This window comes from Periplaneta americana, chromosome 5, assembly GCF_040183065.1.
Source record: "Periplaneta americana isolate PAMFEO1 chromosome 5, P.americana_PAMFEO1_priV1, whole genome shotgun sequence".
Classification (NCBI taxonomy): Eukaryota; Metazoa; Arthropoda; class Insecta; order Blattodea; family Blattidae; genus Periplaneta; species Periplaneta americana.
The window spans coordinates 189393150-189418996 of record NC_091121.1 but is presented as its reverse complement, the minus strand read 5'-3'; the positions used below and the strand labels follow the sequence as shown (position 1 = coordinate 189418996).

The following is a 25847-nucleotide window of genomic DNA, read 5'->3' as shown; positions in this document are numbered from 1 at the left end:
GTTTTCTGTAATATGTATTCATATATCAACATTATTATTATTATTATTATTATTATTATTATTATTATTATTATTATTATTACTACTGCAACTATTGTTATTGTGGTGATTTTATTCCAATAGAAATACATGTTATGATAAAATAATTTTTCAGGGGTCCAACGTGCAATAAAGTTTCAAAAATTGAAAGCACTTCATGATAGGCCAAACATTGAAGAGAGTCGAACAGTTCGAGTCTTTGTTTAGGAGCAAGTTATGTAGTATGTTGGGAATTAGCTAAGGCACTAAAAACCCTTCACGGATGGTGAACTTGTAAAGAGATGTGTGGTGCCTGAACAAAATATAGTTAATTACATCTCTGTACTGGAACAGCTCAAATGTGAATTCACAGAACACAGAGTTAATGATTTTAGACGTACGGAAAGTGATATTAATCTTTTTGTTAATCTTTCATAGTAAATTTGGTACAATCTGTGAGAGTGCAATTCCAGGACGAGTTAATTGATCTACAAAGTAACGCAGAATTATTCTGAACTAAATGCAGAGAATATGACTTGCCAAGCATAGAAGTGTTAAAAAATGAACAAAACGCAATATCCCAAGATGAGCTTATTCGCTGTCACTCGAAATATGTGTGCAAACAATTATTTTCGAGAATGAAGGTTGCTAAATCCAAAAATCCAAACGTAGATCCCGATTAACAGATGAGAATCTTTTGTGCATTGCAGTAAATTCGTTGGAAATAGATTTCCGATTACTTGCAGAAAAGAATACACATGTTGAATGTGGAATATGAAAATAACATTATTTATGATATAATAGTATCATAACTGTATAAAATATAATAAATAATGTAATAACTGAATATTTCCTTTTTCAAATTCAGTTTATTATCCGTAATTGTAAGACAGTGAGAGCGATGCCACGGGCGGTGCTGCAATGTAGTTGCGGAGCCCAGTTCCTACACTGTGTGTGTTATGCAGTGCAGCATCATCCGTGTAATCGGCGCTTTTATAATTTTGAGCATACCTGGTCTAGCGTGTTCGTTGGGAGCTGTAGAATTTGTTTTAGGGCACTTCTTGATATTGTTTGAATTGTACAGGGACATAACTTTATTTTTACCAACATTTTTAACATTAACCTGACTATACTCGGAAACACTGTTACCCCCTTCCATTACAGGAGTTTGGTATTACTAGTGCAATATGTAAACAAATCATTTTACTAGCTATAGGAGGAGAGAAAAGTAGTGTATCCATTTATGTTACAGGGAAATACGATATTACGATTTTCAGTTTGTTTATTACATTTACGGTATTTTATCAAAATGCAGTAGAGCAGTAACAGTTTTTTTTTACAAACGTAACTCCTCAGGCTGTTGTATTCATGAAATAATGGCTACTTTAATCAGCATATTACCGTACTTTCGGTAACTCTAATCTTCACTTCTGCTCAGTCCACACAGATAAAGTTATTCAGTCATGCTGCACACCGTACCTGTGCGAAATAAGCAGGGCCGGGTGTTTATAGAGATCGCGAAAATAACGACATAATAGATATACAATAGATTATTACTAATCTTTACGAATTAAGTGATTCTGATTAATAATATGCGGATAAAACAATCACTACAAATCGCGAAATAGAGTTCTAATAGCGAAATATGAAGACATTCGCGTATTATTATTATTGTGTCGTTTTATAGCGAATTTCTTATTCTGAGTTCTTTTTAGGACTTTTTTTCTTTTGAATTTGTTGTACATTCAAGTAGGCTACATTACATGGTATTCTAGGTGTTCTGATTACATTAATGAACTCAAAAGACGGAGAATTCAACATGTCACCAATAATTTGAAAGTGTTAATTTGAGGGCTGCAGTTTTTTCGTGTTTAATGAATGTGTGTTAAATACAGCCTCACTCCAACAAATATTGTTTATTAGCCATACCACACCTTTACCAGAATCCAACGAACCTTTAATGTTAATTATTTGGAAAGTAATATTCATACTGAGTTAATACTCCAATTTCAAAATAATTGTATTTTCCAAAATTTCCATTAATACCCCCCAAGAGTACAAATCAATCTCCAACAATCTCCGCCGACACCAATATTAAAACCACAAATGATAACATTAATCTCCATAAATGCCTGCCCCTGGAAATAAGCTTCAATAATATAGGCTCATTCTTCTATAGAAAACGTAACCATATTTCTGAAACACACTATAATTTGTACTGTTTACTTCACTGCTAGCATACTTCGGATGCGACAGCGGCCGTAAGTTTGTGTGACTGACGGGAACAAGAAGATTAGTGAAAGGGGTGGAAGTCAAGTACATTCAGAAACGCAGGTACAATAAATATGCAAGTAAAAATAAAGTGATGTCCCTGTATATGTCGTGTACTTCAAACTGCTGGGTGTGTGATGGAACTGTAAATTGCTTGCGTTTGGTGTTTGCATCGTTTTTGTGATGAGATTCTGACTTCGACATACGGTCTATTTGAATTGTTTTGAGTTTGTAATGACACTAGTTTGCTTAAGTTTGTTGCTTACGTTTTAGGAAAAACTTGGGAATTGCAAACATTTTTGTCGTCTGAGAATGCCAAGTTTTGTTGTTTCTGTATATTTTAAATAACAGAGATGTTGGTAAAGTTTTTAAACGTAGAGAAATGTTGTGAGGCAAATGACTCAGTTAAGAGAGAAGTTTTATATGATATTCTTATTGAATTTGGTATTCCCAAGAAACTAGTTCGATTAATTAAAATGTGTCTCAGTGAAACTTACAGCAGAGTCCGCATAGGTCAGTTTCTGTCAGATACGTTTCCAATTCACTGTGGGCTAAAGCAAGGAGATACACTATCACCTTTACTTTTTAACATTGCTCTAGAGTATGCTATTAGGTTTGGAATTGAACGGGTTACATCAGCTGTCTATGCGGATGACGTTAATATGTTAGGAGAAAATCCGCAAACGATTAGGGAAAACACGGGAATTTTACGGAAGCAAGTAAAGAGATAGGTTTGGAAATAAATCCCGAAAAGACAAAGTATATGATTATGTCTCGTGACGAGAATATTGTACGAAATGGAAATATAAAAAAAGAAAAGTTATCTTTTGAAGAGGTGGAGAAGTTCAAATATCTAGGAGCAACAGTAACAAATATAAATGATACTCGGGAGGAAATTAAACACAGAATAAATATGGGAAATGCCTGTTATTATTCGGTTGAGAAACTTTTATCATCGAGTCTGCTGTCGAAATATCTGAAAGTTAGAATTTATAAAACAGATATATTACCGGTTGTTCTGTATGGTTGTGCAACTTGGACTCTCACTTTGAGAGAGGAACACAGATTAAGGGTCTTTGAGTACAAGGTGCTTAGGAAAATATTTGGGGCTAAGAGGGATGAAGTTACAGGAGAGTGGAGAAAGTTATACAACGCAGAACTGCATGCATTGTATTCTTCACCTGACATAATTAGGAACATTAAATCCAGACGTTTGAGATGGGCAGGGCATGTAGCACATTTGGGCGAATCCAGAAATGCATATAGAGTGTTGGTTGGGAGGCCAGAGGGCAAAAGGCCTTTGGGGAGGCCGAGACGTAGATGGGAAGATAATATTAAAATGGATTTGAGGGAGGTAGGATATGATGATAGAGAATGGATTAATCTTGCTCAGGATAGGGACCAATGGCGGGCTTATGTGAGGGCGGCAATGAACCTCCGGGTTCCTTAAAAGCCAGTAAGTAAGTAAGTAAGTAAGTAAGTAAGAGGAAATGTTGTGACTTTCATATGAAAGAAATCTATAAACATGCGATCATGTTTAATTAAAGAAATCTTATTGCAGATTGGACTTATTTTAATGTGTACGGAATAAGTAATCAGAAAGTATGTGCCATTTAAAAGTTTTCAGCGATACTACAGTTTATTGATCTATACACTAAATAATACGGAATATGTTTACTATCAGTACTCATAAATTACTTTTCAATAAATTTCATAGTAAACTTTTCTATCTACTAAGAATCTGTTGACCATTGAGTCATATCAAGTATCAATATATAGTCGGATTCTTACCTTAACAACAGCAATGTCGTTTATAAAGGAGTCATACCAGTCGTAGTTTTCATGGACAATAAATTCAGACACGTTATGTATTGTACCTCCACTGCTGAGATAAATAGATCCTGCATGAAGTGTGAGAAATGATAGGTCAGACCTGAAAAGTAGATTAAAAATTAGAGAATAACCTGTTTAACAATAAATGCTGCACATAAGTACAGTCGTAATACAGAGTGTCCCATAAGTGTAGAACCATAGGCTAAGTACAGTCGTTATACAGAGTGTCCCATAAGTCCCAAACCATAGGCCAAATCTCTGAAATACTGTTTCTTCTTCTTTACAGGAACTTCTGAAGCCAGGGTGATCTGGTTAAGTAAAGAGGAATGATATTCAAGTTATCCTATTTGTTGGCAGCCGCAATTACAGGGAATTTGCCTTGGAATTAAATCGGTTGCACCCTGAAAGAGCGCCGATTACACAATACTTGCGTGAGGAAACTTCTTGAATGCTTGTCTGTTGACAGTCTCGTGATCCACCGAGCAGTTTGTCTGCCACGTCTCCCAGAATTTTTAATGAGATTCCCCTCTCAGCTTTGTGTAATCGGCGCTCTTTCACGGTGTAACTGATTTAATTCGAAGGCAAATTCCCTGTAATTGCGGCTGTCAACAAATAGGATAGCTTGAATATCATTCCTCTTTACTTAAATAGATCACCCTTGCTTCAGAAGTTCCTGTAAAGAAGAAGAAACAGTATTTCAGGGATTTGGCCTATGGTTCCAGAATTATGAGACATTCTGTAGAATGCGTCTTACTTACTTACTTACTGGCTTTTAAGGAACCCGGAGGTTCATTGCCGCCCTCACATAAGCCCGCCATTGGTCCCTATCCTGTGCAAGATTAATCCAGTCTCTACCATCATATCCTACCTCCCTCAAATCCATTTTAATATTATCTTCCCATCTACGTTTCGGCCTCCCCAAAGGTCTTTTGCTCTCTGGCGTCCCAACTAACACTCTATATGCATTTCTGGATTCGCCCATACGTGCTACATGTCCTTCCCATCTCAAACGTCTGGATTTTATGGTCCTAATTATGTCAGGTGAAGTATACAATGCGTGCAGTTCTGCGTTGTGTAACTTTCTCCATTCTCCTGTAACTTCATCGCTCTTAGCCCCAAATATTTTCCTAAGAACCTTATTCTCAAACACCCTCAAACTCTGTTCCTCTCTCAAAGTGAGAGTCTAAGTTTCACAACCATACAGAACAACCGGTAATATATCTGTTTTATAAATTCTAACTTTCAGATTTTTGACAGAAGACTAGATGACAAAAGTTTCTCAACCGAATAATAATACGCATTTCCCATATTTATTCTGCGTTTAATTTCCTCACGAGTGTCACTTATGTTTGTTACTGTTGCTCCAAGATATTTGAATTTTTCCACCTCTTCGAAGGATAAATTTCCAATTTTTATATTTCCATTTCGTACAATATTCTGGTCACGAGACATAATCATATACTTTGTCTTTTCGGGATTTACTTCCAAACCTATCTCTTTACTTGCTTCCAGTAAAATTCCCATGTTTTCCCTAAACGTTTGTGGGTTTTCTCCTAACATATTCACGTCATCCGCATAGACAAGAAGCTGATGTAACGCGTTCAATTCCAAATCCTCTGTGTTATCCTGAACGTTCCTAATGGCATATTCTAGAGCGAAGTTAAAAAGTAAAGGTGATAGTGCATCTCCCTGCTTTAGCCCACAGTGAATTGGAAAAGCATCAGATAGAAACTGGCCTATACGGACTCTGCTGTAAATTTCGCTAAGACACATTAGAATGCGTCTGGATAACATTATTAAAGTACGGGGCGTGTCCAGAAAGTAAGTTTTCCTGGGGCTGTTTAGAGATGAAAAACACAGTTTCATGGAAAGATTTATTGAAACAGATACAGCAATTGTTGAGCTATTTTTGAACATATTCCCCACCGGAATTGAGACATCTGTCTTATCATGGGATCAACGTTTGTATCCCTGTGTCGTAGAACCGCCTCAATAACCCTATATACTTAATTATTTGTTTTATTTTCTCTTTTGCTATACATACGATTGCATGCAATATGCTGCTGTGAGGGCCCAATTCTCATTCAAAATGGAGGCTCCACAAATGTGAATTGATGACATCTGTAGGGAGAGCTGTAACATTGCAAGAAAAATGTATGTGTAATTTAATAATGTAATATCAATGAATGTTTATATTTTCAGTCAATGACTTATCATAAAATAATCAGGGAATAAATCCTTTATATTACATATTTTATTATTTGTATAAACGCTTTCGTCGCACATGCAACATCATTAGATACATAAAATCTCTAATATATTAACCTCAGTTACAGGTAGAGCATATATTAATCAATATCAAAGGTATAGTCGGACCATCGGATCTGTGCCTCTTCAGCGCTGTCGTCGTTCTTGGAAAAGTTAACGCCTGTACTCACTCCATTCCACCCGCTTTCCTCCCACCACGTTAAACAGCAGGCCACGAACCTTGCCGAATAGGGATGTTGCCAAACTTCCGTCAAACGGTGTCATAAATATCTGGTCCTCTATGCTACAATATTATTTCTTTCAATCAAAGTACACCTTGTATTTCTACATTTTTTAAACCTAAATCCCATGTCTCGAATCACTTTCCGTAGTGTTTCTCTCCAACCTTGGAAATTATTGCTTCTCTCGCAACCTTCAGTAATTTCTTTAATGTTGAAACTTCTTTCTGAACGGTATAAAATTCTTGTATCTTTCTTCTTAAAATACATCGGTTCATATCATCTACAATAATTAAAAGCTCCCTTGGTCTGTTCTTCTCTGGCGATTCTAGCTTTTAATCTCCTGCACAGACTCCCTCTCTCCTGATTTTCTTTATTAGGAGTTCTGACCTGTCTATATAAATTACATAAAATGTTGTATTATTAGTATTAGTTAAGTAATTAACTTTAATACATAATCAATTGAAATAAAATAAGCCTCACCTGTGATATCAGTTGCTCTTTTCGTTGCCTGATTTATAGGAAACAGATATTAACCTGTTTGTTTCTCTTCATCGCAAAATGCTATTACGTACTTGCTTAATAATATTTCTTTCTCCACTCCGTGCTACAGTATTCACGTTGAGTTGACAACACTGGACTGCAAGTGCAAATATTGTAAACTGTCCCGCCAGAAGGCCAAAGTTGTGAGTAGTGGGAAACAGAAAGGGAGAGAGATAGAAAAGAGAGAGATAGGAATGCAGGGAGAGAAATTAATTACAGAGGCTGAGAAGGAATTAGGGTTCAGTTCGCATATTTTACGGGGGCACAGATCCGATGGTCCAACTATAAATGCTAAATTGGCTTAAAAATAATAACTAAAAACATTTAAATTTTTTGAAATATTACGAGCTTTCACTTATACCAGGACGAATATTTTTATTCATATGATAAAAATGCTTGTATTCTATATAGGTTATGTTACATGTCGCGATTAAATTTATCGACTGATATTGATGGTTTATAATTTGATAAGTATGTAGTTGCTCTCGCGTGTTGATCCTGTGTGGATTGATGTCACCAACTGTAAACCAATGTCGAAGTATTTTATAATTATTTGTACAGTATATAGCTTTTATTAAATTATTAAAGTAGTAATGGAGCAATTAGTGGAATACCGCCAGCGTAAAGCGTAATTGTGAGTATCCCGCCCAGTGGTGGTTCCTCGGGGGAGGGAAGGGGGGAACGTCCTCCTCACATTGTCTTCTTTTGAAAGTAAATAGCAAATAAAATATGTGCCTTGAAATTCGATAATTTTTAAGTTCACAGCTATAAGAAAAACTCGGTTGATCGAGTTTTAAACGACGCGCGCTCATGTGCTGTAGAAAACTGTGAGAAAGATGCGAGATTGTCTGTGTGGAGGAAAGGCACTCCATTCCTCCTCTACTGCAGTTAACACACATAGACAACAGCGCGCTAGCGGCCAGAGAAAGAAGCAGAGTTTTAAAGCAAGTAAATGAACGGAGAGGGAGGAGATCCTCCTCTGAATCAGTCATGGGCGGGAAATAGAAACCGACTGGTCGTGGAGCAAGCTCGCTACCGCTGCCACCTAACGATGTTGCATTCAACCGGACTAGAACACATCTAGGAGGAGACACAACAAAAACAGTTTTAATGCAACGCTATGAAAGACACCATGTAAACTTTTTTTTTAAAATTATAAATCACAGATATTATTCATTGCACTTTATATGGCCTACTATTCATGGTTTGAAACTTTCGTGGATATTTGAAAGTTAAAGTCGGGTTTATGTAAAACAAAGAGGAGAAAGTTCTACGTAGTTGGCCCCTGAAATTCACTTCTATTCATTGTTTACTAGACAGGGCAACAGCCAAGTTGTCAGTTTTGTACAAATATATTTGAAACTGAAAGTAGGTACTCCAAACTACATCATTTTTAACATAAAAAATTAATCGGCCACCGGCAGCTTTGAACAATAATGATAGTATGACTTTACAAGAACTGACATTCTTCAAAAGTATGTGATACTGAACTTGTAAAATGTACATCTGGCAACACAGACCACGTGGGGGCAGTGTTCTCGCTTTCCTCAGATTATTTCCCATTCCCATTTCCATTTCCGTAAAACGGTTCCGGTTACGAGTTAGTAGCTAGTCTCTTCTAACACGTGTGATGCTGTAGTGTGCGCGAAAAATGCTGCCAGATGAATTTCCTTGTAATTGTTAATTTTTGCAGTTATTCAACAATGAATGGAAGTGAAAACATAATATATTTTGGACAATTTAGGAAACTCAGTTTACAAGAACAGATTATTGCTATACAGAAGTTAAGGCGAACCCCAACACTACCTGGTCTTACATGTATGCATGTAGGCTAATTTGTAGCATGTTTCATTCAAGAAGGTGTCATTTCGTGCTGTTAACTTCTTTCCTTCTCTTAATAAATATGCAGGATCCGCCACTGATCCCGCCCAAATCTGGCTTCAGTACATTATTTATCTTCCAAATGAACTCTCTAGAATTTAAGCGCTGGTCTCCGAAAAGGCAATTCGATGCTACAATAATTGTGCACTACTCGTGTTGTATTTGTTTGCGATAATTTAAAAGGAAAGTAGTTCATTATATCTGTAGTGCTCGGGAAAATTTGGTCTCCGAAAAGGCAATTCGATGCTACAATAATTGTGCACTACTCGTGTTGTATTTGTTTGCGATAATTTAAAAGGAAAGTAGTTCATTAAATCTGTAGTGCTCGGGAAAATTGACACAAGTCAGTTTCCACAAACCTTTTTTGGTAATTTTTTGACAACTTGCGGAACATCTGTTCGCTTGGAAAAACATACATAGGTATTCCTCCCATTACAATAATTTATATCTACAGAAAAAAAAATCAAATCGACATAAACCAGTGTAAGTTGTCAATAAATTATAAAAAAAGGTTTGTGGAAACTGACTTATGTCACTATTCCCAGGCACTGCAGATATTATACAGGTGAATCTTAAACAATATGTACGCCTAAGCAACTTTTAGTATTTCTCTTTCAATTTTAAATGAAAATTATTGTTGTTACAAGTTCAACATATTTTGAACTGATTTGTGTGATTAGCAGGCTTCGAGACTTCGGACCCAATAGAGCAGTTCAGTGGGAAATCCGCATAACGGCGTACTGAGTATAGTGGTAAAGCGTACAGTGGGTGGGGGTACTGTAGAATGAATGACAACAAATACGCAAAGGAAAACGCTCTGGATTTGAAGGTTCTGACGAATAATTTGGTTCTCGTACAAACCTATTTTCAAACTGTGTCTCAAACTATTACACGGTTAGAAAAGTCAGAGCAAGAGATGCCGGAAGCCTTCAAATTAATTTAGAAAATGATGCAGGGAATTAATGAGACATTAAGTACACCGGTTACTGAACGTGTAAAACAGAAGTGGAAATCAATTTTATGTAAAAATAACGGATATGGAACATTGTGTAATATAAACAGCAAATTAGTGGACATAGAGTCATCCGAGAATAAAGGACTGTGTCTTAGAGACTGCAGTGATGTTAGGTTTTTTCGTTTTGTTCCTATCACGTCATGCGACGTAGAGCGCAGCTTTCTACAGTACAAACTTTGGCAGATAACCGAAAAAGATTTACGTTTGAGACACTGAGAATGTATCTTGTAGTACATTGCAATTCGGTACTGTAACTGCACTTCCTAAAGACGACCAATAGGATAATTGAAGAAATTAAAATTGCTACATGCTTATTTCCACCATTAGCATTGTGTATAATTAAAAACAAATGCTTATAAAAGACAGGAGAATAAATGCTTTTCACATTCTTTTGACATTGTCATTGTGTAATGTATATTTACTTTCAGAATGTACATATGTGTGTTTCCCCATACTACCGTACTCTACTCTAAATACAGGGACATCATTTTATTTTTACTTGCATTTTTATTGTACCTACATTTCTGAATGTACTTCACTCCCGCCCCTTCACTAATGTCCTTGCTCCCGTCAGACACACAAACTTATGGCCGCTGTTGCATTCGAAGTCTTCAAGCAGTGAAGTAAACACTGCAGTGTATAGTGTGTTTCATAAATATGGTTGCGTTTTCTATAGAAGAAAGAACCTATATTAATAATATCGTACTAAAAATTATATTCAAGAAACGATAAATTCAATTTCAGAGGATATGATTCAAAATGTTTTTAATAATATGCGTAAAGAATTGAAGCCTGCATTGTAATGAACGGCAACCATTTTCAGAAACTTGTTTAAAAATTCATATTAGCTTTTTTTTTTGAATTGAGGTGGCTAGAAGCAAAGGAATGCTAGTGACATTTGTAATAACATGAGTTAAGTGCATCCAGTGTAAGCAAAATTATCTAAAATTTTAGTGGAAAAGGGATATTTTAATCGCATCACACATTAAAATTTAAATAAAAATTTCACCGATTTTACGAAAGCTTAAATATTTAAACCCCATTTTCTCAAAAGTAACTTAAGTGCACTTACAATCCTTTACTTATGAGCCCCTCAATTTAAACGCACTGTCTATATTGTATGTTAACACCAATAATTAATATGCTAAATAAAGTAGACATTACATAACGAACATAGCCGCCTGAAAAGTTGAGTTTTTAGAAAAAAAAATGTTACTACTCCACTGTATTTTGATAAATTCCGTAAAAGTGATAATCAAACTGAAAATCGTAATATCGTATTTCCTTACAACATAAATGGATACACTACTTTTCTCTCCTCCTATACCTAGTAAAATGATTTGTTTATATATTGCACTAGTAACATCAAACTCCTGTAATGGAAGGGGGCAAGAGTGTTTCGGAGTATAGCCAGGTTAATGTTAAAAATGTTGGTAAAAATAAAGTGATGTCCCTATAGCATCGTTGTTACCTCAACACATCTCTATCTACCTGCAGCGAGTCAACAACCTATAGTGCATGCACAGTAAACTTATTGTATCGGTCCAAAGTCTCGAAGCCTGGTGATTAGTAAAGGTTTGTTCAGAACGAAAACATTCATAAATCAAAATATAACATTTCGTATGAGAATGCTTGTATAGTCTACCTGTCCGGGGAACTGTGATCGATCAGCATCCTCGCCATTGATGATACGGCTGTCTCTTTCGATTGGGATTCTTGGAATTGTTTTGCCTGTGGGAAGAAATAAAGTGTTATATGATTCAGTTGCTTTTAAAAAATGAAAAGTAATTTCATTAGTAATTGAGGCCGTCGCTCTCGTCTCGTTGTCGGTGTTGTGTAAGATTCCTAGGATTGGCACCTTCCAACACTGGATGTAATCTGCCTCATCTTTGCTCCGGCTTCCAGCTCCGATTATATCGGACAGGTAATTCGAGGTGGCAAAGTTCGTTGTTAATTGGTAAGGCCCAATTGTATAAAGCTCCCTGACTAAAGATCAACTTTGATCGAAGATCGAAAAGTAAACCGAGTTCAGACACTTCTTCTATTGTATAAAACTTTTCTGCGATCAAATTACCTTGGTTCAAATGCAATCTAAGTTCACGTGAAAAGGATTTGGCAACATCGCATAAACAGGTGAAATACGTGATGCGCGGACCATGTTATACAGGTTTGTTCAGTGTTGCCAATCTAGCGATTTTAACTGTTTTTCAACAACAATTTCTTTTAACTTTTATATTGCTTAAATAGGGATTTAGTGACCTTTTTAGCACCCCATAGTGACAAAATTTAATCTTTCTTTGTTGATAATGAGAAATCTAGCGACTTTACAACTACTTTTTGGCGACTATCTGTATTACGCTCTGTTGGAGACACTGGTTTTTTTTTTCAGTGTAAATAATGGCGGACAATAAGAAGAAGGTTGACTGTTCTCCAAGTTGTTATCATGTTATGGTGTTTGATACTGCTAAACATAATAAAGCTTTATAAAACGACAATTTTCGTTTAGTAATACAGTTAATTGAACATTTATGAATGTACCTATCATATCCATTAATAATTAATGGTTTTTATAAACATAATATAATTATAGGTTATGTTATTTGATACTGCTGAACACGATAGAGCCTTATAAAATATAAGAATGTTTGTGTATTAAGGCAAGAAATTGACAGAAATATATATAAATGTGCCTAACATATCTATTAATATTAATAATAATGGATATTTTATTTGCACAATCTGTCACTCGTATATTTCAAACAGAAAACAAATAACTGAACTTGGATCATCTACTTAATCGGATAAATTTCTTCATTCAAAGTTGACTTTAGTTTGAGACAAATTAATCTCAGATTAGACTTTATACAACACAAAATTCAAAGTTCAGCTGAAACAAGGATCAATTTAACCTCTGATCTAAGATTAAATGATTTATACAGTCGGGCTTTATAAAGATGTTATAATTTTGGGCGCCAGCTCCCTCGAATTAACTGTGGTAGAGTAGAGTTCCCAGGTAAGCTAGGGTCAGTCGGGACGTGGAGTTTGGGAGAACGAAACTTAAATTATGAAATAATGTCTCGGACACACGGTTTCAGTTTGTAGTACTTGAACTCCAATCAGGATGTTTATTGATCACTTGTACAGGATGGGGCATGGGAACCAAGTGTTTTTGGAATGGCTTATACTCGGTCGTTATGAAAGGGAGAGACGTGCGGCATGTGACATTCTATTCCGGGCTCATAGCATTTCACCTGCAGTCGGCATCATAGAGCAGTGGACGCAAGTTTGCGTATGATTATTTTGTTAGGAATGGCGAGTCGGTGACCGCGATACCGCGTGAGTTTTGCTACAGATTCAATATTAATCGCAGTGATTCTGTTCCCGTGCATGACACAATCTTATGTTGGGTTAAACATCTTTGAACAAAAGGCGCAATATTGAAGAATAAACCGCCCGGCCCCCAACTGTACAGATGCCTCAAACTAGGAAGCTGCCTGGAGAGGGGAAGTAGTAGAGCTAACGGAGGGGGCTCACCTAGGCTCCGATACCCAGGTATAGTCATATTATCTGAAAAGTTGACCTCTTGACAATGTATTCAAAATGTACCCTCCCTATGCAGCCTTCTCAACTGTTATTAGAACTGAGCTGTACCGTTCTAGTCCACAGTGCACAGCAGTAGGCGGACAGTGGTAGGGGAGAAGTGCACTATGCGCCTGCGCGAACGAGACAGCTTGCTAGTTTGAGGCATCTGTACTCCAGAAAATTTTGAGTCAGACAAGCGATAATGCGCAGGTCCTTCTGCTCATAGACATTCAGCTGCACTTGGAATCAGCAATCGTAAGGTAAGACGGATTTTGCATGACGATTTAACATTTACACCCATACAAGATGGGTGGTTGTACAGAAATTCAATGTAAGGGATTACCCCCAACAATGAATTTCGCACAGGAAATGCTTGCACTCTACGAGCAGTATGAAAACATGATGGCTGCAATGAGTAATGAAGCTCATTTCCACCTTAATGGAGCCGTTAACAGATAAAATTGTCGGTATTGGGATGTTGAAAATCCGCGTCATTTACACGAAAAATCTATGCATAGTCCTAAAGTAACAGTTTGGTGCGTGGTGGGACAGTTTGGCGTCATCGGTCCCTACTTTTTTCAAGAAAATGGGGTTACAATTACTGTAAACTCTGTGCTTTACATTGAGACAATTCATACCTCTTTCATTCCTGAGTTACAAAGAAGAAGCGACTAACATTCAGCCCATATCGTAATTGAAGAATATGTTAGAATTTTTCGGATCGAAATTTAATAGAAATCGACTAATTTATTAAAAACTATTGCAACAGAGATCTCCTAGAAAGAACAGAGGTCAATTTTCTTCAGTGGTTCAACAATGCGTCAACACAGACGGACATCACATGCCGGATGTAATTTTCCGCTCATAATTGAAATGGTATGTTCTCACAAACGTTGTTCTACCAATAAAGTGTGTTGAAAACAAAAACTAACTATTTTATGATTATTTTAAAAACACTTGGTTCCTATGCCCCACCCTGTATATTAGTAATTTCCGAACGCGTATCCAAGGTTTGTATGTCAATTTCAATGCGTTAATAATAATCGACGAATTAAAGTGTTGATACTAATCGACGAATTATAGTAGTGATAATAATCGACGAATTCAAATGTTGATAATAATCGAAGAATAATCGTGTTATTCACAAACAATCATAAGCGATGTATCGATGGCGGCTGCTACTATTAAACCAATAGTTTCACACGATCTGAGTACGTTGCTTAAATTATCTCTGAAAATATTCTAAGTCTACAATTACTATGGTTACTTCGATTGAAAATTCTTCTAAGTATCAAAAATGCACAAGTGTCTGGCTGACTTATATTTCTTACTTTATCACCGTCTTCACTGCGAAAAACTATCACCAAAATATCTCTACGCCGCTCCGAATATATCGCCAGAATGTCTTCACCCTGCCGACTATCTCACCAGGGTCTTGTAACCGACTGTATCTATTAGAATCTCGTAGCCGAATGTCTCTACTAGCGTCTCACAACAACTATTGTCGCATCATCGGATCTGTGCCCCTTCTTGGAAAAGTTAACGCCTCTACTCACCCCATTCCACCCGTTTCTCTCCCACTACGTCAAACAGCAGGCCACGAACCTTCCCGAATAGGGATGTTGCCAAACTTCCGTCAAACAGTGTCATGTCTCTTGAATGTTGCTTATAATAATGTAAGGTTAATTTTTACTTATTCATAATTTAATTTAAGTAGGTCTTTCAATCAAAATACATCTTGTATTTCTACATGTTTTAAATCTAAATCCCATGTCTATAATCACTTTCCGAAGCGTTTCTCTCCCTTCTTGGAAATTTATTGCTCCTCTCGCAACCTTCAATAATTTCTCCAATGTCGGAACTTCTTTCTGCATCGTATAAAATTCTTGTATCTTTCTTCTTAAAATACATCTGTCCATATCATCTACAAGAATTAAAGGTTCCCCTGGTCTGTTCTTCCCTTGTGACTCTAGCTTTTCATCTCCTGCACAGACTCCCTCTCTCCTGATTTTCTTTATTAGGCACTCTGACCTGCCTATATAAATTACATAAAAATGTTGTATTATATCAGTATTAGTTAAGTAAGTAATTTTAAAACGTAATAAATTGAAATACAGTAAGCTTCACCTGTGATCGCAGCTGCTCTTTTCGTTGCCTGATTTATAGGAAACAAATTTTGACCTGTTTGTTTCTCTTCATCGCAAAATGCTATTACTTGCTTAATAATATTTCTTTCGCCACTCCGTGCTACAGTATTCATGTTGAGTTGACAACACTGGACTGCAAGTGCAAATAATCTGTCCCGCAAGAAGGCTCAAAATTGTGAGTAGTGGGGGAGAGAAAGAGAGAGGGATAGAAAAGAGAGAGATAGGAATACAGGGAGGGAAATGAATTGCCGAGGCTGAAAAGGAATTAAGGTTCAGTTCGCATATCTTACGGGGGCACAGATCCGATGGTCGGACTATACCATCTTATGCGCATGCGCTAGTTGAGCATCTGCTATGGGATTGAAACTGACTGGACGCTGTTGGAACGCTTTCGCGGATAGTTATGTACTAAATCCAGAGATGTTATAACTGTGATTATCTTTGCCAAGAACGGGATGCTTATTATTATTATTATTATTATTATTATTATTATTATTATTATTATTATTATTATTATTATTATCGTTTCGCAGCTAATTCTAATTGCAGAAAATAGAATTTCGATCATTTCCTGTAAAAAGGTGACAAAAAATATGGAAGGCAAGAATTCCGCTAATTCAATGGGAGACTCGAATCTAAAAATAGTTTTTTTTAATTATTAATGTATGTACGTTATTTATTATACTTTTAATCAAAGCTGGATGTTGAAATTGTAATTAACTATTTCAATACCCAAATAATTTCCATTCCCTTTCTTTTTGGCGAAAATTTAAATTAAATCTCTAGTTTTATTATTCGTCTGCACTGTCACTCTTCATCTTAACCTCAATGATGTGAACAGTCGATCATGTCTTTCTTCAGTATCCAGGAGACGTTGGTGAGCTTATGCGCATGCGCGTCTTGCGTACTCTTCCGCACATGCCTCAATCCGCGGACTACTTCTGACCGTTCCGAACCCGTGTCAAAAGCTTGTTGGAACGCCCGACTGCAGTACATGTTTCCGGCTCAGGACTGGTTCGGATTGTGTTGGAACGCTTTTTCTGTACTGCGCATGCTCACGATGGTTACGGACGGTTCCTGACTGTTGTTGGAACGAACCTAGGATAAGTTGACATGAATTCCCAATATCTGCTAATGACATATTAATAGTTCTGAGAATCGCACAATTCCTCAGTGTACAACAACGCTTCGTCGTCTTTAACCACTTCCCTGATTAACCCGAGTTAACTCGGGTTGCTAACTTGTGTCAAAATTTATTAACCCGAGTTAACTCGTTTGAGTCCCATTTTCGCTGCTAAGGATTATAATCTATCCCGAATTTGTACGTTTCCATTCTTTCAGTAACCTTTCCCTCACTAGTTGGCTACATAAGTTAATGATATTGCTATATCTGGTGGTGTTTTTTGTACTTCTTCCTTGCGAGTGGAATTCTATGCTCATATAGCATTCACACACAGTAGTGAGTAGATGCTAGTTAGTTTTGGTGGTTTCTGTTTGTGTTTAGTTTTTTTTGTGCTGTTTTGTGTAAAGATGGATCAAGTTAGTGATTCCGAAACTTTTGATCAGGAATATATTCCTGTAGAAGATTAGGAAATGAAACATCGGTATCAGAAGACGAAGTTATAGACCAACAAACAAATTCAGATCAGTTGATGTCGCGTCTTTTCGACAGTGGTTTGAATAGAAGACATCTGGCACATTTCTTCTGCACCTCCGAGGTCCCCATTCCCCGAAATTTTAACATTGTTTCTGATAACGATAATTCTCAGTCTTTTAATTATTCTTTGATAATGACCTCATCAACATTATATTCGAGGAGACGATTCGGCATGCTAATAAGTGTTCACAGAATGCTGAAAATAATTCGTGGCGGCCTACTACAGACTCTGAAATACGTGTACTTTTGGGCATAGTGTTACTGCAGAACATTGTTAACAAACCTGAAGAACAGAAGTACTGGTACAAATATTCAATGACTGCTACACCATTCTTCCCAAAACGCTCTCATATAGGAGAGCAGATACTACAGTCCGGAATACAATGTGCCACTGTGCGTAATACCCTGCTTTCGAGTCTATCACACGACAAGCAACATTTAACGCCTTGATAACAGCACTGGTATTGTACCTCATAAATTAATCCACAAAAAAACATAAGTTGGTAAATAGTTTAGAAGAAAATAAAAATGGGACAACTATCAGAGCTGGAATCAAGGTGCACGAGATAACTCGGGATAATAATTCAGGTATGAATGTAGCTTTGTCTATTTCATAGTGATTTTTTAGATATGTAAGAAAATTAGTGATGTTCAGTGATTCTGCAATATTAAATGACCTCTTTACGAAAATAAAAAATATGACACTTTTTTCACAAAACTGGTAAAATATATACTAAGGGAAGAGGTTAAACTACCAACGCGTCCACAAGTTCAACTGAGTTCACCTTCTACTCAATGCAATACCTCACGCATCGCTGCGTCGGCTCCAGAAGTCTGACTGTGACAATATAACTCTACATACTCTTCCGTTATCTTATTGTTCTATCCTCACCTAGCGTGGCTATACAACCAACACCTCCCGCGTTCTGTATCTATCATTCTACAAGCCCAATCTATTCTATAACAGTCTTACTAATAAACCGTGTATAGCTTTTATACGAGACTTGTGCAGAGTTGAGACAGAAAACGTTACTAATAAACCGTGAATAAGCTCTGGACATATAAACAGGCTGCAACTATACAATGGGAATTGCTTTGCCGTAGTTATATACATGAAACCCCTTGTTTAAGCGTTGTACAGACGTGGACAAATTATTAACAAAATTGACGATTTTTATGATAATTCTGTTTACAAAATTTGACTTTTAAATTTGAACTACAGTTGACAATTTTGCATATTTCCATCACTACAGTAGACAGAAATATGCAAAAATGTCAACTGTAGTTTAAATTGAAGAGTCAAGTTTTGTAAAAATATATAATAAAAATCTTCAATTTAGCTAATAATTTATAAATTAGCAAAAATTTTAACTGCATTGAAGAGCCAAATTTTGTAAAAATAAAACAAAAATCTTCAGTTTTGCTAATAATTTGGAAATATCCAAAATGTGAACTGTAGTCCAAATTCAAGAATCGAATTTTGTAAAAATATACAATAAAAACCTTCAGTTTTGCTAATAATTTGTAAATATGCAAAAATATCAAATGTAGTCTAAATCGAAGAATCATATTTTGTAAAAATATATAATAAAAATCTTCAATTTTGCTAATAATTCGTCCACGTCTGTATATAGGGAAAAAATGGCCGCCCCTCTAACAGCTGTTCGTATCGACTGTAATTTTATGATGATGGTTACCTTGTAACCACAGAAGAACAAACCAACGATCATAGAATTATTAGAATAATATTGCTGTAGCTTGTACTCTTTGACCAAAATGTAGTGTGGTAATCGATTAGTGCCAGTTGTACTATCGATAATTAACACGCCACACTAGTGCGCTCTACCGGATGCAATAGAGAACCTCAGATATTCTATTACCTTTCGTAACGAAGTAATGACGAAACTATGACGTAGGTGTGTAACATTTATACTGTTATACACGACGTATGTAGTGATTATTAGTAAGGAATTTTACACATGACTTATAAACGAGCTACTCATTGTATAAGTATACGACAGTTAAACGCATGTATATAGAGTTTTTATTAGTAAGACCGTAAATGAAAATCCATACTATAAAATATCATATCAAAATAAATACGCGATGCCTACAAAACTACACATAAAAACAATAATCAAACAAATAAACAAATAATATCTAAACTACGTACTAGGAACCGTCTCATATTGGAGCAGATGACCTAGAGAATAACAGCAGTTAATAAAAAACATAAATAACTAAGTTTTAATGAGACGTAAAATGCATGTTTGGAATGAGAGGCCAAAATTCCATAGCAACTCTGGCCTTTATTTTGAAGTGAAAGGAATTTAAATTAATTCAACTGCTCTATTGCTATTACTGTTATCACTGCAACTGTTACCAATACTACTGCTGATACTTACATCGCGTCTACCATAACTACTGTGATAACCGCTAATTGGAAAAAAAGAGATTGATGGAAGCTTTCTTTAAAGAACTCTGATTTCTTAAGTACAGTAGTTTGAAACTGCTTATTAATGAGCTGATATTAACATATTATGTGGAAACATATGGGCACACTGAAACTTATATTAAAACACAACAATCGCAATAGAGTTAATAATGTCAGGGAATGTGCCCCAATTGTTGCATAAATCTCAACTGTCACCTTACCTTGAGTTCCAGTAGCCACTAAGATGGCAAGAAGTATCAGACTTCGGATCATTGTAGCGCCCTTATTTTCGCCTCTTCACGAACTGATTTCATTCTAGTCTCCCCGAGTCTTTTGTACCTTAAACACTCCTCCACAATTGTAATTCTGATAATCTCAATGATATTTTACTTCTCACTTGTCGAGATTATATCGTGGGTCGTTCTGGAATGCCGCGATAACAATTAAATTATCACAAACGGAGCCACTAAGTTTGTTTTGATTGTACAGTCGAAGCTGTTGTCGCTGCATTCTTAATTTTACTGTTATCTTATCATTGTGAAATAATTTGTTACATGAGATAATGCTAACATTAGCAGACTCTAAAGGATTGAGATGGACCTTTCTTACTACATCGCCTCATTCTTATCTACATTTCTCTTTTTATTTAAATTTGGATTAATTTTACTTAGTTCACATCTATGACACTTCAAAAATATGTGCTTACTTACTTACTGGCTTAGGAACCCGGAGGTTCATTGCCGCCCTCACATAAGCCCGCCATTGGTCCCTATCCTGAGCAAGATTAATCCAGTCTCTACCATCATATCCCACCTCCATCAAATACATTTTTATATTATCTTCCAATCTACGTCTCGGCCTCCCCTAAGGTTTTATTTTTATTTTATTGGGTTATTTTACGACGCTGTATCAACATCTAGGTTATTTAGTGTCTGAATGAAATGAAGGTGATAATGCCGGTGAAATGAGTTCGGGGTTCAGCACCGAAAGTTACCCAGCATTTGCTCGTATTGGGTTGAGGGAAAACCCCGGAAAAACCTCAACCAGGTAACTTGCCCCGACCGGGATTCGAACCCGGGCCACCTGGTTTCGCGGCCAGACGCGCTGACCGTTACTCCACAGGTGTGGACTCTCCTAAGGTCTTTTCCCCTCCGGCCTCCCAATTAACACTCTATATGCATTTCTGGATTCGCCCATACGTACTACATGCCCTGCCCATCTCAAACGTCTGGATTTCATGTTCCTAATTATGTCAGGTTAAGGATACAATGCGTGCAGTTCTGCGTTGTGTAACTTTCTCCATTCTCCTGTAACTTCATCCCTCTTAGCCCCAAATATTTTCTTAAGAACCTTATTCTCAAACACCCGTAACCTATGTTCCTCTCTCAAAGTGAGAGTCCAAGTTTCACAGCCATACAGAACAACCGGTAATATAACTGTTTTATAAATTCTAACTTTCAGATTTTTTGACAGAAGACTAGATGACAAAAGCTTCTGAATCGAATAATAACAGGCATTTCCCATATTTATTCTGCGTTTAATTTCCTCCCTAGTGTCATTTACATTTGTTACTGTTGCTCCAAAATATTTGAATTTTTCCACCTCTTCGAAAGATAAATCTCCAATTTTTATAGTTCCATTTCGTACTATATTCTGGTCACGAGACATAATCATATACTTACATAGTCTTTTCGGGATTTATTTCCAACCCTATCGTTTTACTTGCTTCAAGTAGATTTTCCGCGTTTTCCCTAATCGTTTGTGGATTTTCTCCCATCATATTCACGTCATCCGCATAGACAAGCAGCTGATGTAACCCGTTCAATTCCAAACCCTCTGTGTTATCCTGAACTTTCCTAATGGCATATTCAAGAGCGAAGTTAAAAAGTAAAGGTGATAGTGCATCTCCTTGGTTTAGCCTGCAGTGAATTGGAAAAGCCCATTGACCATTAGGAATAGAATAAGTGAAATCTTCAAGCATAGATTCAATAATTCTTAATGTAAAATAATGTAATAAAATAAACAGGTCTAATTTACCACAATTAAAATGATTTTTTTGAAGCTGTTTCGGTTTCATAAAAAGCTCAGCCATGCATTGAATCATGCCAGTTTCGGCCGATAAATATCCCTTCAAGCAACACTTCTTAATCGCTCCTTTCTTCCTCACTTCTTCTCTATCTACAGTTTAATGATTTTTAATTGTATTTCGTACCTCATGTGTGGACACGTTAAAATCTCTGCTGTTCAGTTTCTCAATGAACTCTTCCTTGGCAGCTTCCTTTGCATTTCTGTCATGATACTTTGCAGTTTCTATAATCCACATTGTTTTCATCTTAGAACTCTGTGTAAATGTTTCTTTCGTCTCATATAATATTTTAACAATACTGTTTATGTGTGTGTTTATCTTATTCATTTTATGAAGGGTGTATAAGTAGCGTCGTAAGGTGTGGAATACTTTCATTTAAGAGATAAAATTTTATAATTAATAATTGATTAACTACTGCACTTACTAGTGTTAATTATGTAAGAATTGTCCGGCTTACAGCTGTTTCAGTGCTTCACGCACCATCCTCAGAGCCTACTAGATCACGGCGTCATCTCGTTGAAAGGCGTTGAAGAGTGGAGTCAAATACTGTGTGTGTACCGTATTGAAATTGATCTGTGTGTTGAGAAATTGATCGGGGTGTGTTTCAACATACAGTTTATGTATGTATTGCGAGTAATTTTACGGCTGTTGCCGTCTCCCGCTTCTCAACTTCCAGGTACTCCGGTTTTGCCAATCGCCCATTTGTAGACCCCTGCAGACCATATCCTCCTGAACCTCCTTGCTCCATTTTTTCATTGGCCTTCCTCTTCTCTTTTTTCCGGGGGAGTCCAGTTGAAGACATTATTAGGCCAGCGGTCGGCTGACATTCTCTGGAGATGCCCATACCATATTAGGCGTTTAGTTTCCACTGATTGTACGATATCTGCTGATACTTGCATTATATTACGGACATCCTGATTCCTAATGTGGTCCATCCTCGAAATTTGACAACTACGGCGCCAGTAATCCATTTCTAGAGCCAACAATTTCTTCTTCATCCTGTCTCTCATTTCCCAAGTTTCAGAGCCATAGGTACATATATTTTCTATTATAGTTTTATATATACTTGTCTTAGTTTTCCTTGTTACCTTGTCATTCCACAGGAGTGTATTTAATTGTCTTATGGCCCGCTTTCCTTGACCAATCTTATTATTCATATCTTCATCACTTTTGGCCTGAGTGTTGAGGGTAACACCCAAATATTTGAATGACTCAGAGTTTTCTATTTGTGTATCCCCAGTATCTAGATATTTAGACACACAGTTTAACAGTGTATTACAAACACACTAAAACACACCCCGATCAAATTCTCAACACACAGATCAATTTCAGTACACACACACTATTTGACTCCACTCTTCAACACCTTTCAACAATCAAACACACCCACATAACGGGTGAGAAGTTCGAGATGACGCCGTGATCTAGTAGGCTCTGAGGATGGTGCGTGAAGCACTGAAACAGCTGTAAGCAGCACAAATCTTACATAATTAACACTAGTAAGTCCGCTAGTTAGTCAATTAATTATATTCAAGTGTTAAAAGTACTGTACGCAAGATTCAAATTAAATTTTTATAGTTTGCTAGAGTGTCGCCATATAAAAAATTTGGAAAACATTGCTCTAAGCATGCCATTAGGAAAGTGCACGATAACAAAGAGGGTTTGGAATTGAACGGGTTACATTAGCTGCTTGTTTATGCAGATGACGTGGATATGTTAGGAGAAAATCCAGACACTATTAGGGAAAACATGGGAATTCTGCTCGAAACAAGTAAAGAGCTAAGTTTGGAAGTACTCGTAAATCCCGAAAAGTCAAATTATATGATTATGTCTCGTGACCAGAATGGAAATCTCGAAATTGGAAATTTATCCTTCGAAAAGAAGAAAGAATTCAAATATCTTGGAGCAACAGTAACAAATATAAATGACACTCGGGTGGGAATTAAACACAGAATAAATATGGGAAATACCTGTTATTATTCAGTTGAGAAATGTTTGTCATCTAGTTTGCTGTCAAAAAATCTGAAGGTTAGAATTTATAAAACAATTATATTACCGGTTGTTCTGTATTGTTGTGAAACTTGGACTGTCACTTTGAGAAAGGAACAGAGGTTAAGGGTATTTGAGAGTAAGATGTTTAGGAAAATATTTGGGGCTAAGAGGGATGAAGTTACAGGAGAATGGAGAAAGTTACACAACGCAGAACTGCACGCATTGTATTCTTCATCTGACATAATTAGGAACATGAAATCCAGACGTTTGAGATGGGCAGGGCATGTAGCACATATGAATGAATCCAGAAATGCATATAGAATGTTAGTTGGCAGACCGGAGGGAAAAAGATCTTTGAGGAGGCTGAGACGTAGTAGGGAGAATAATATTAAAATGGATTTGAGAGAGGTAGGATGTGATGATAGAGACTGGATTAATCTTGCAAGGGATAGGGATCGATGGTGGGCTTATGTGAGGGCGGCAATGAACCTGCGGATTCCTTAAAAGTAGTAAGGAAGTAAGTATTATTATGAAAATTGTTAAGTTTCTTTGTAAAAAATATTATTCCGTATAACTGTTTATAGACCTAAGAAAAATATTAGGTTTCCACACCCTAGAGACGATAATAGAATGTATTCTGGCCAAAGTAATATTTACGTTCGTCTCTCAGACATCATCATCATCATCATCATCATCATCATCATCATCATCATCATCATCATCATCATGTTGCTTTACTAGAACAAATGCTGAAACACATGCCCATTGATTTCCAGAGTTCCAGAAGAATGGATTCCTTAACGAAAATTGTTTGAAAGAAGGTTTTATCTATCCGATTGAAAAATTTGTCAGTCTAATTTAGAAACACCCAGTATAAGCAATTCTCTTATATTATTCCTTTAAAATAAATAGATGTAGTGCGTATGATAGAATCCGAGTAAATCAGTTGCATTTGAGTTAAAAGGATTATCACTCTATTTATCTGAATATACAGCAAAGAAATTGAATTGAAGTATACAGTAGGAGAGTGTTGTTCAGAGAGTTGTTGAAATAGTAGGCATCATTAATAAAGATTGTAGTTTTATTTACTGCTATTTTATTATATATTAATTTATCGTTACAATTATTTTTTATCAAAGTGTGCAATATTGTTGAAATACTTTGAATGTTTATTTATGACATTTATAAATGCAGTAGAATATAATATATTTTATGCGCGACCATGCCGAAATATAGCAATTATACACCTGGTAGTAGCCCTTTAATGGACCTCATTAAAGTACACCTATTCATTAAAGTTCAGGTGTTCCACCAATCAGAAAACACCATTGTAGCAATATGAAAGCGCAAGTATCGATTATTCTGGGATATGCAATCGAAAGACAACTAGCGAAACGTCACGGAGGCTGGAAATCCAATACTGTCGCAGAAGGTTATGTTCTGTTACTATAATAATTAGCGTTAATTGTAAATAATGTTCAAATAAATTGAATTTGTTATCTCGTTTTTCAATTCTAAATCAATTTCCAGGTTATATCAAGACTAATGTTCTCTAGGTTATATCAAGGTCAATGATATTCGTGCCTCGGAAAAAATCAATACTTTCGCGTCTGCGCACATCTCACAATTCAGGTCAGTTCCGTTCGTCACTTACATAACTATAACTTGAAAACTTATGAATAATTTCAAGTTAGAAATATGGTCGAGCATAAAAAGTCGTATGAAACTTGCCTATAATGGTAATTAAGACGCTCGTATGAAAATTATGAAACTCGCTTGCGCTCGTTTCATAAACAAACATACTCGTGTCTTAATTACTACCATTATAGGCTCGTTGCATAATGTACTATTACGATATTATGAAAAGGATAGCTAACCACACCTTAAAAAATAACAAGAACA

General features: G+C 36.3%; 1 protein-coding gene across 2 annotated transcripts in view; it reads right to left on the bottom strand.

Moving 5' to 3' along the window:
• LOC138700354 (trypsin-1-like) overlaps positions 1-20257 on the bottom strand; it is a 44741-nt gene extending 24484 nt beyond the window's left edge. Inside the window, exons 1-4 of one of the 2 annotated variants that reach the window (XM_069826925.1) lie at positions 20089-20257; positions 11693-11778; positions 6167-6255; positions 4081-4222 (exon numbers count right to left, since the gene is read on the bottom strand). In XM_069826925.1, coding sequence (XP_069683026.1) covers positions 4081-4222; positions 6167-6255; positions 11693-11778; positions 20089-20140 — 369 coding nt within the window. In that variant the 5' untranslated portion in view covers positions 20141-20257. The remainder of the gene's footprint in view (positions 1-4080; positions 4223-6166; positions 6256-11692; positions 11779-20088) is intronic. The other variant, XM_069826926.1, reaches the window with a different exon arrangement.
• Between the last annotated feature and the right edge of the window lie 5590 nt (positions 20258-25847).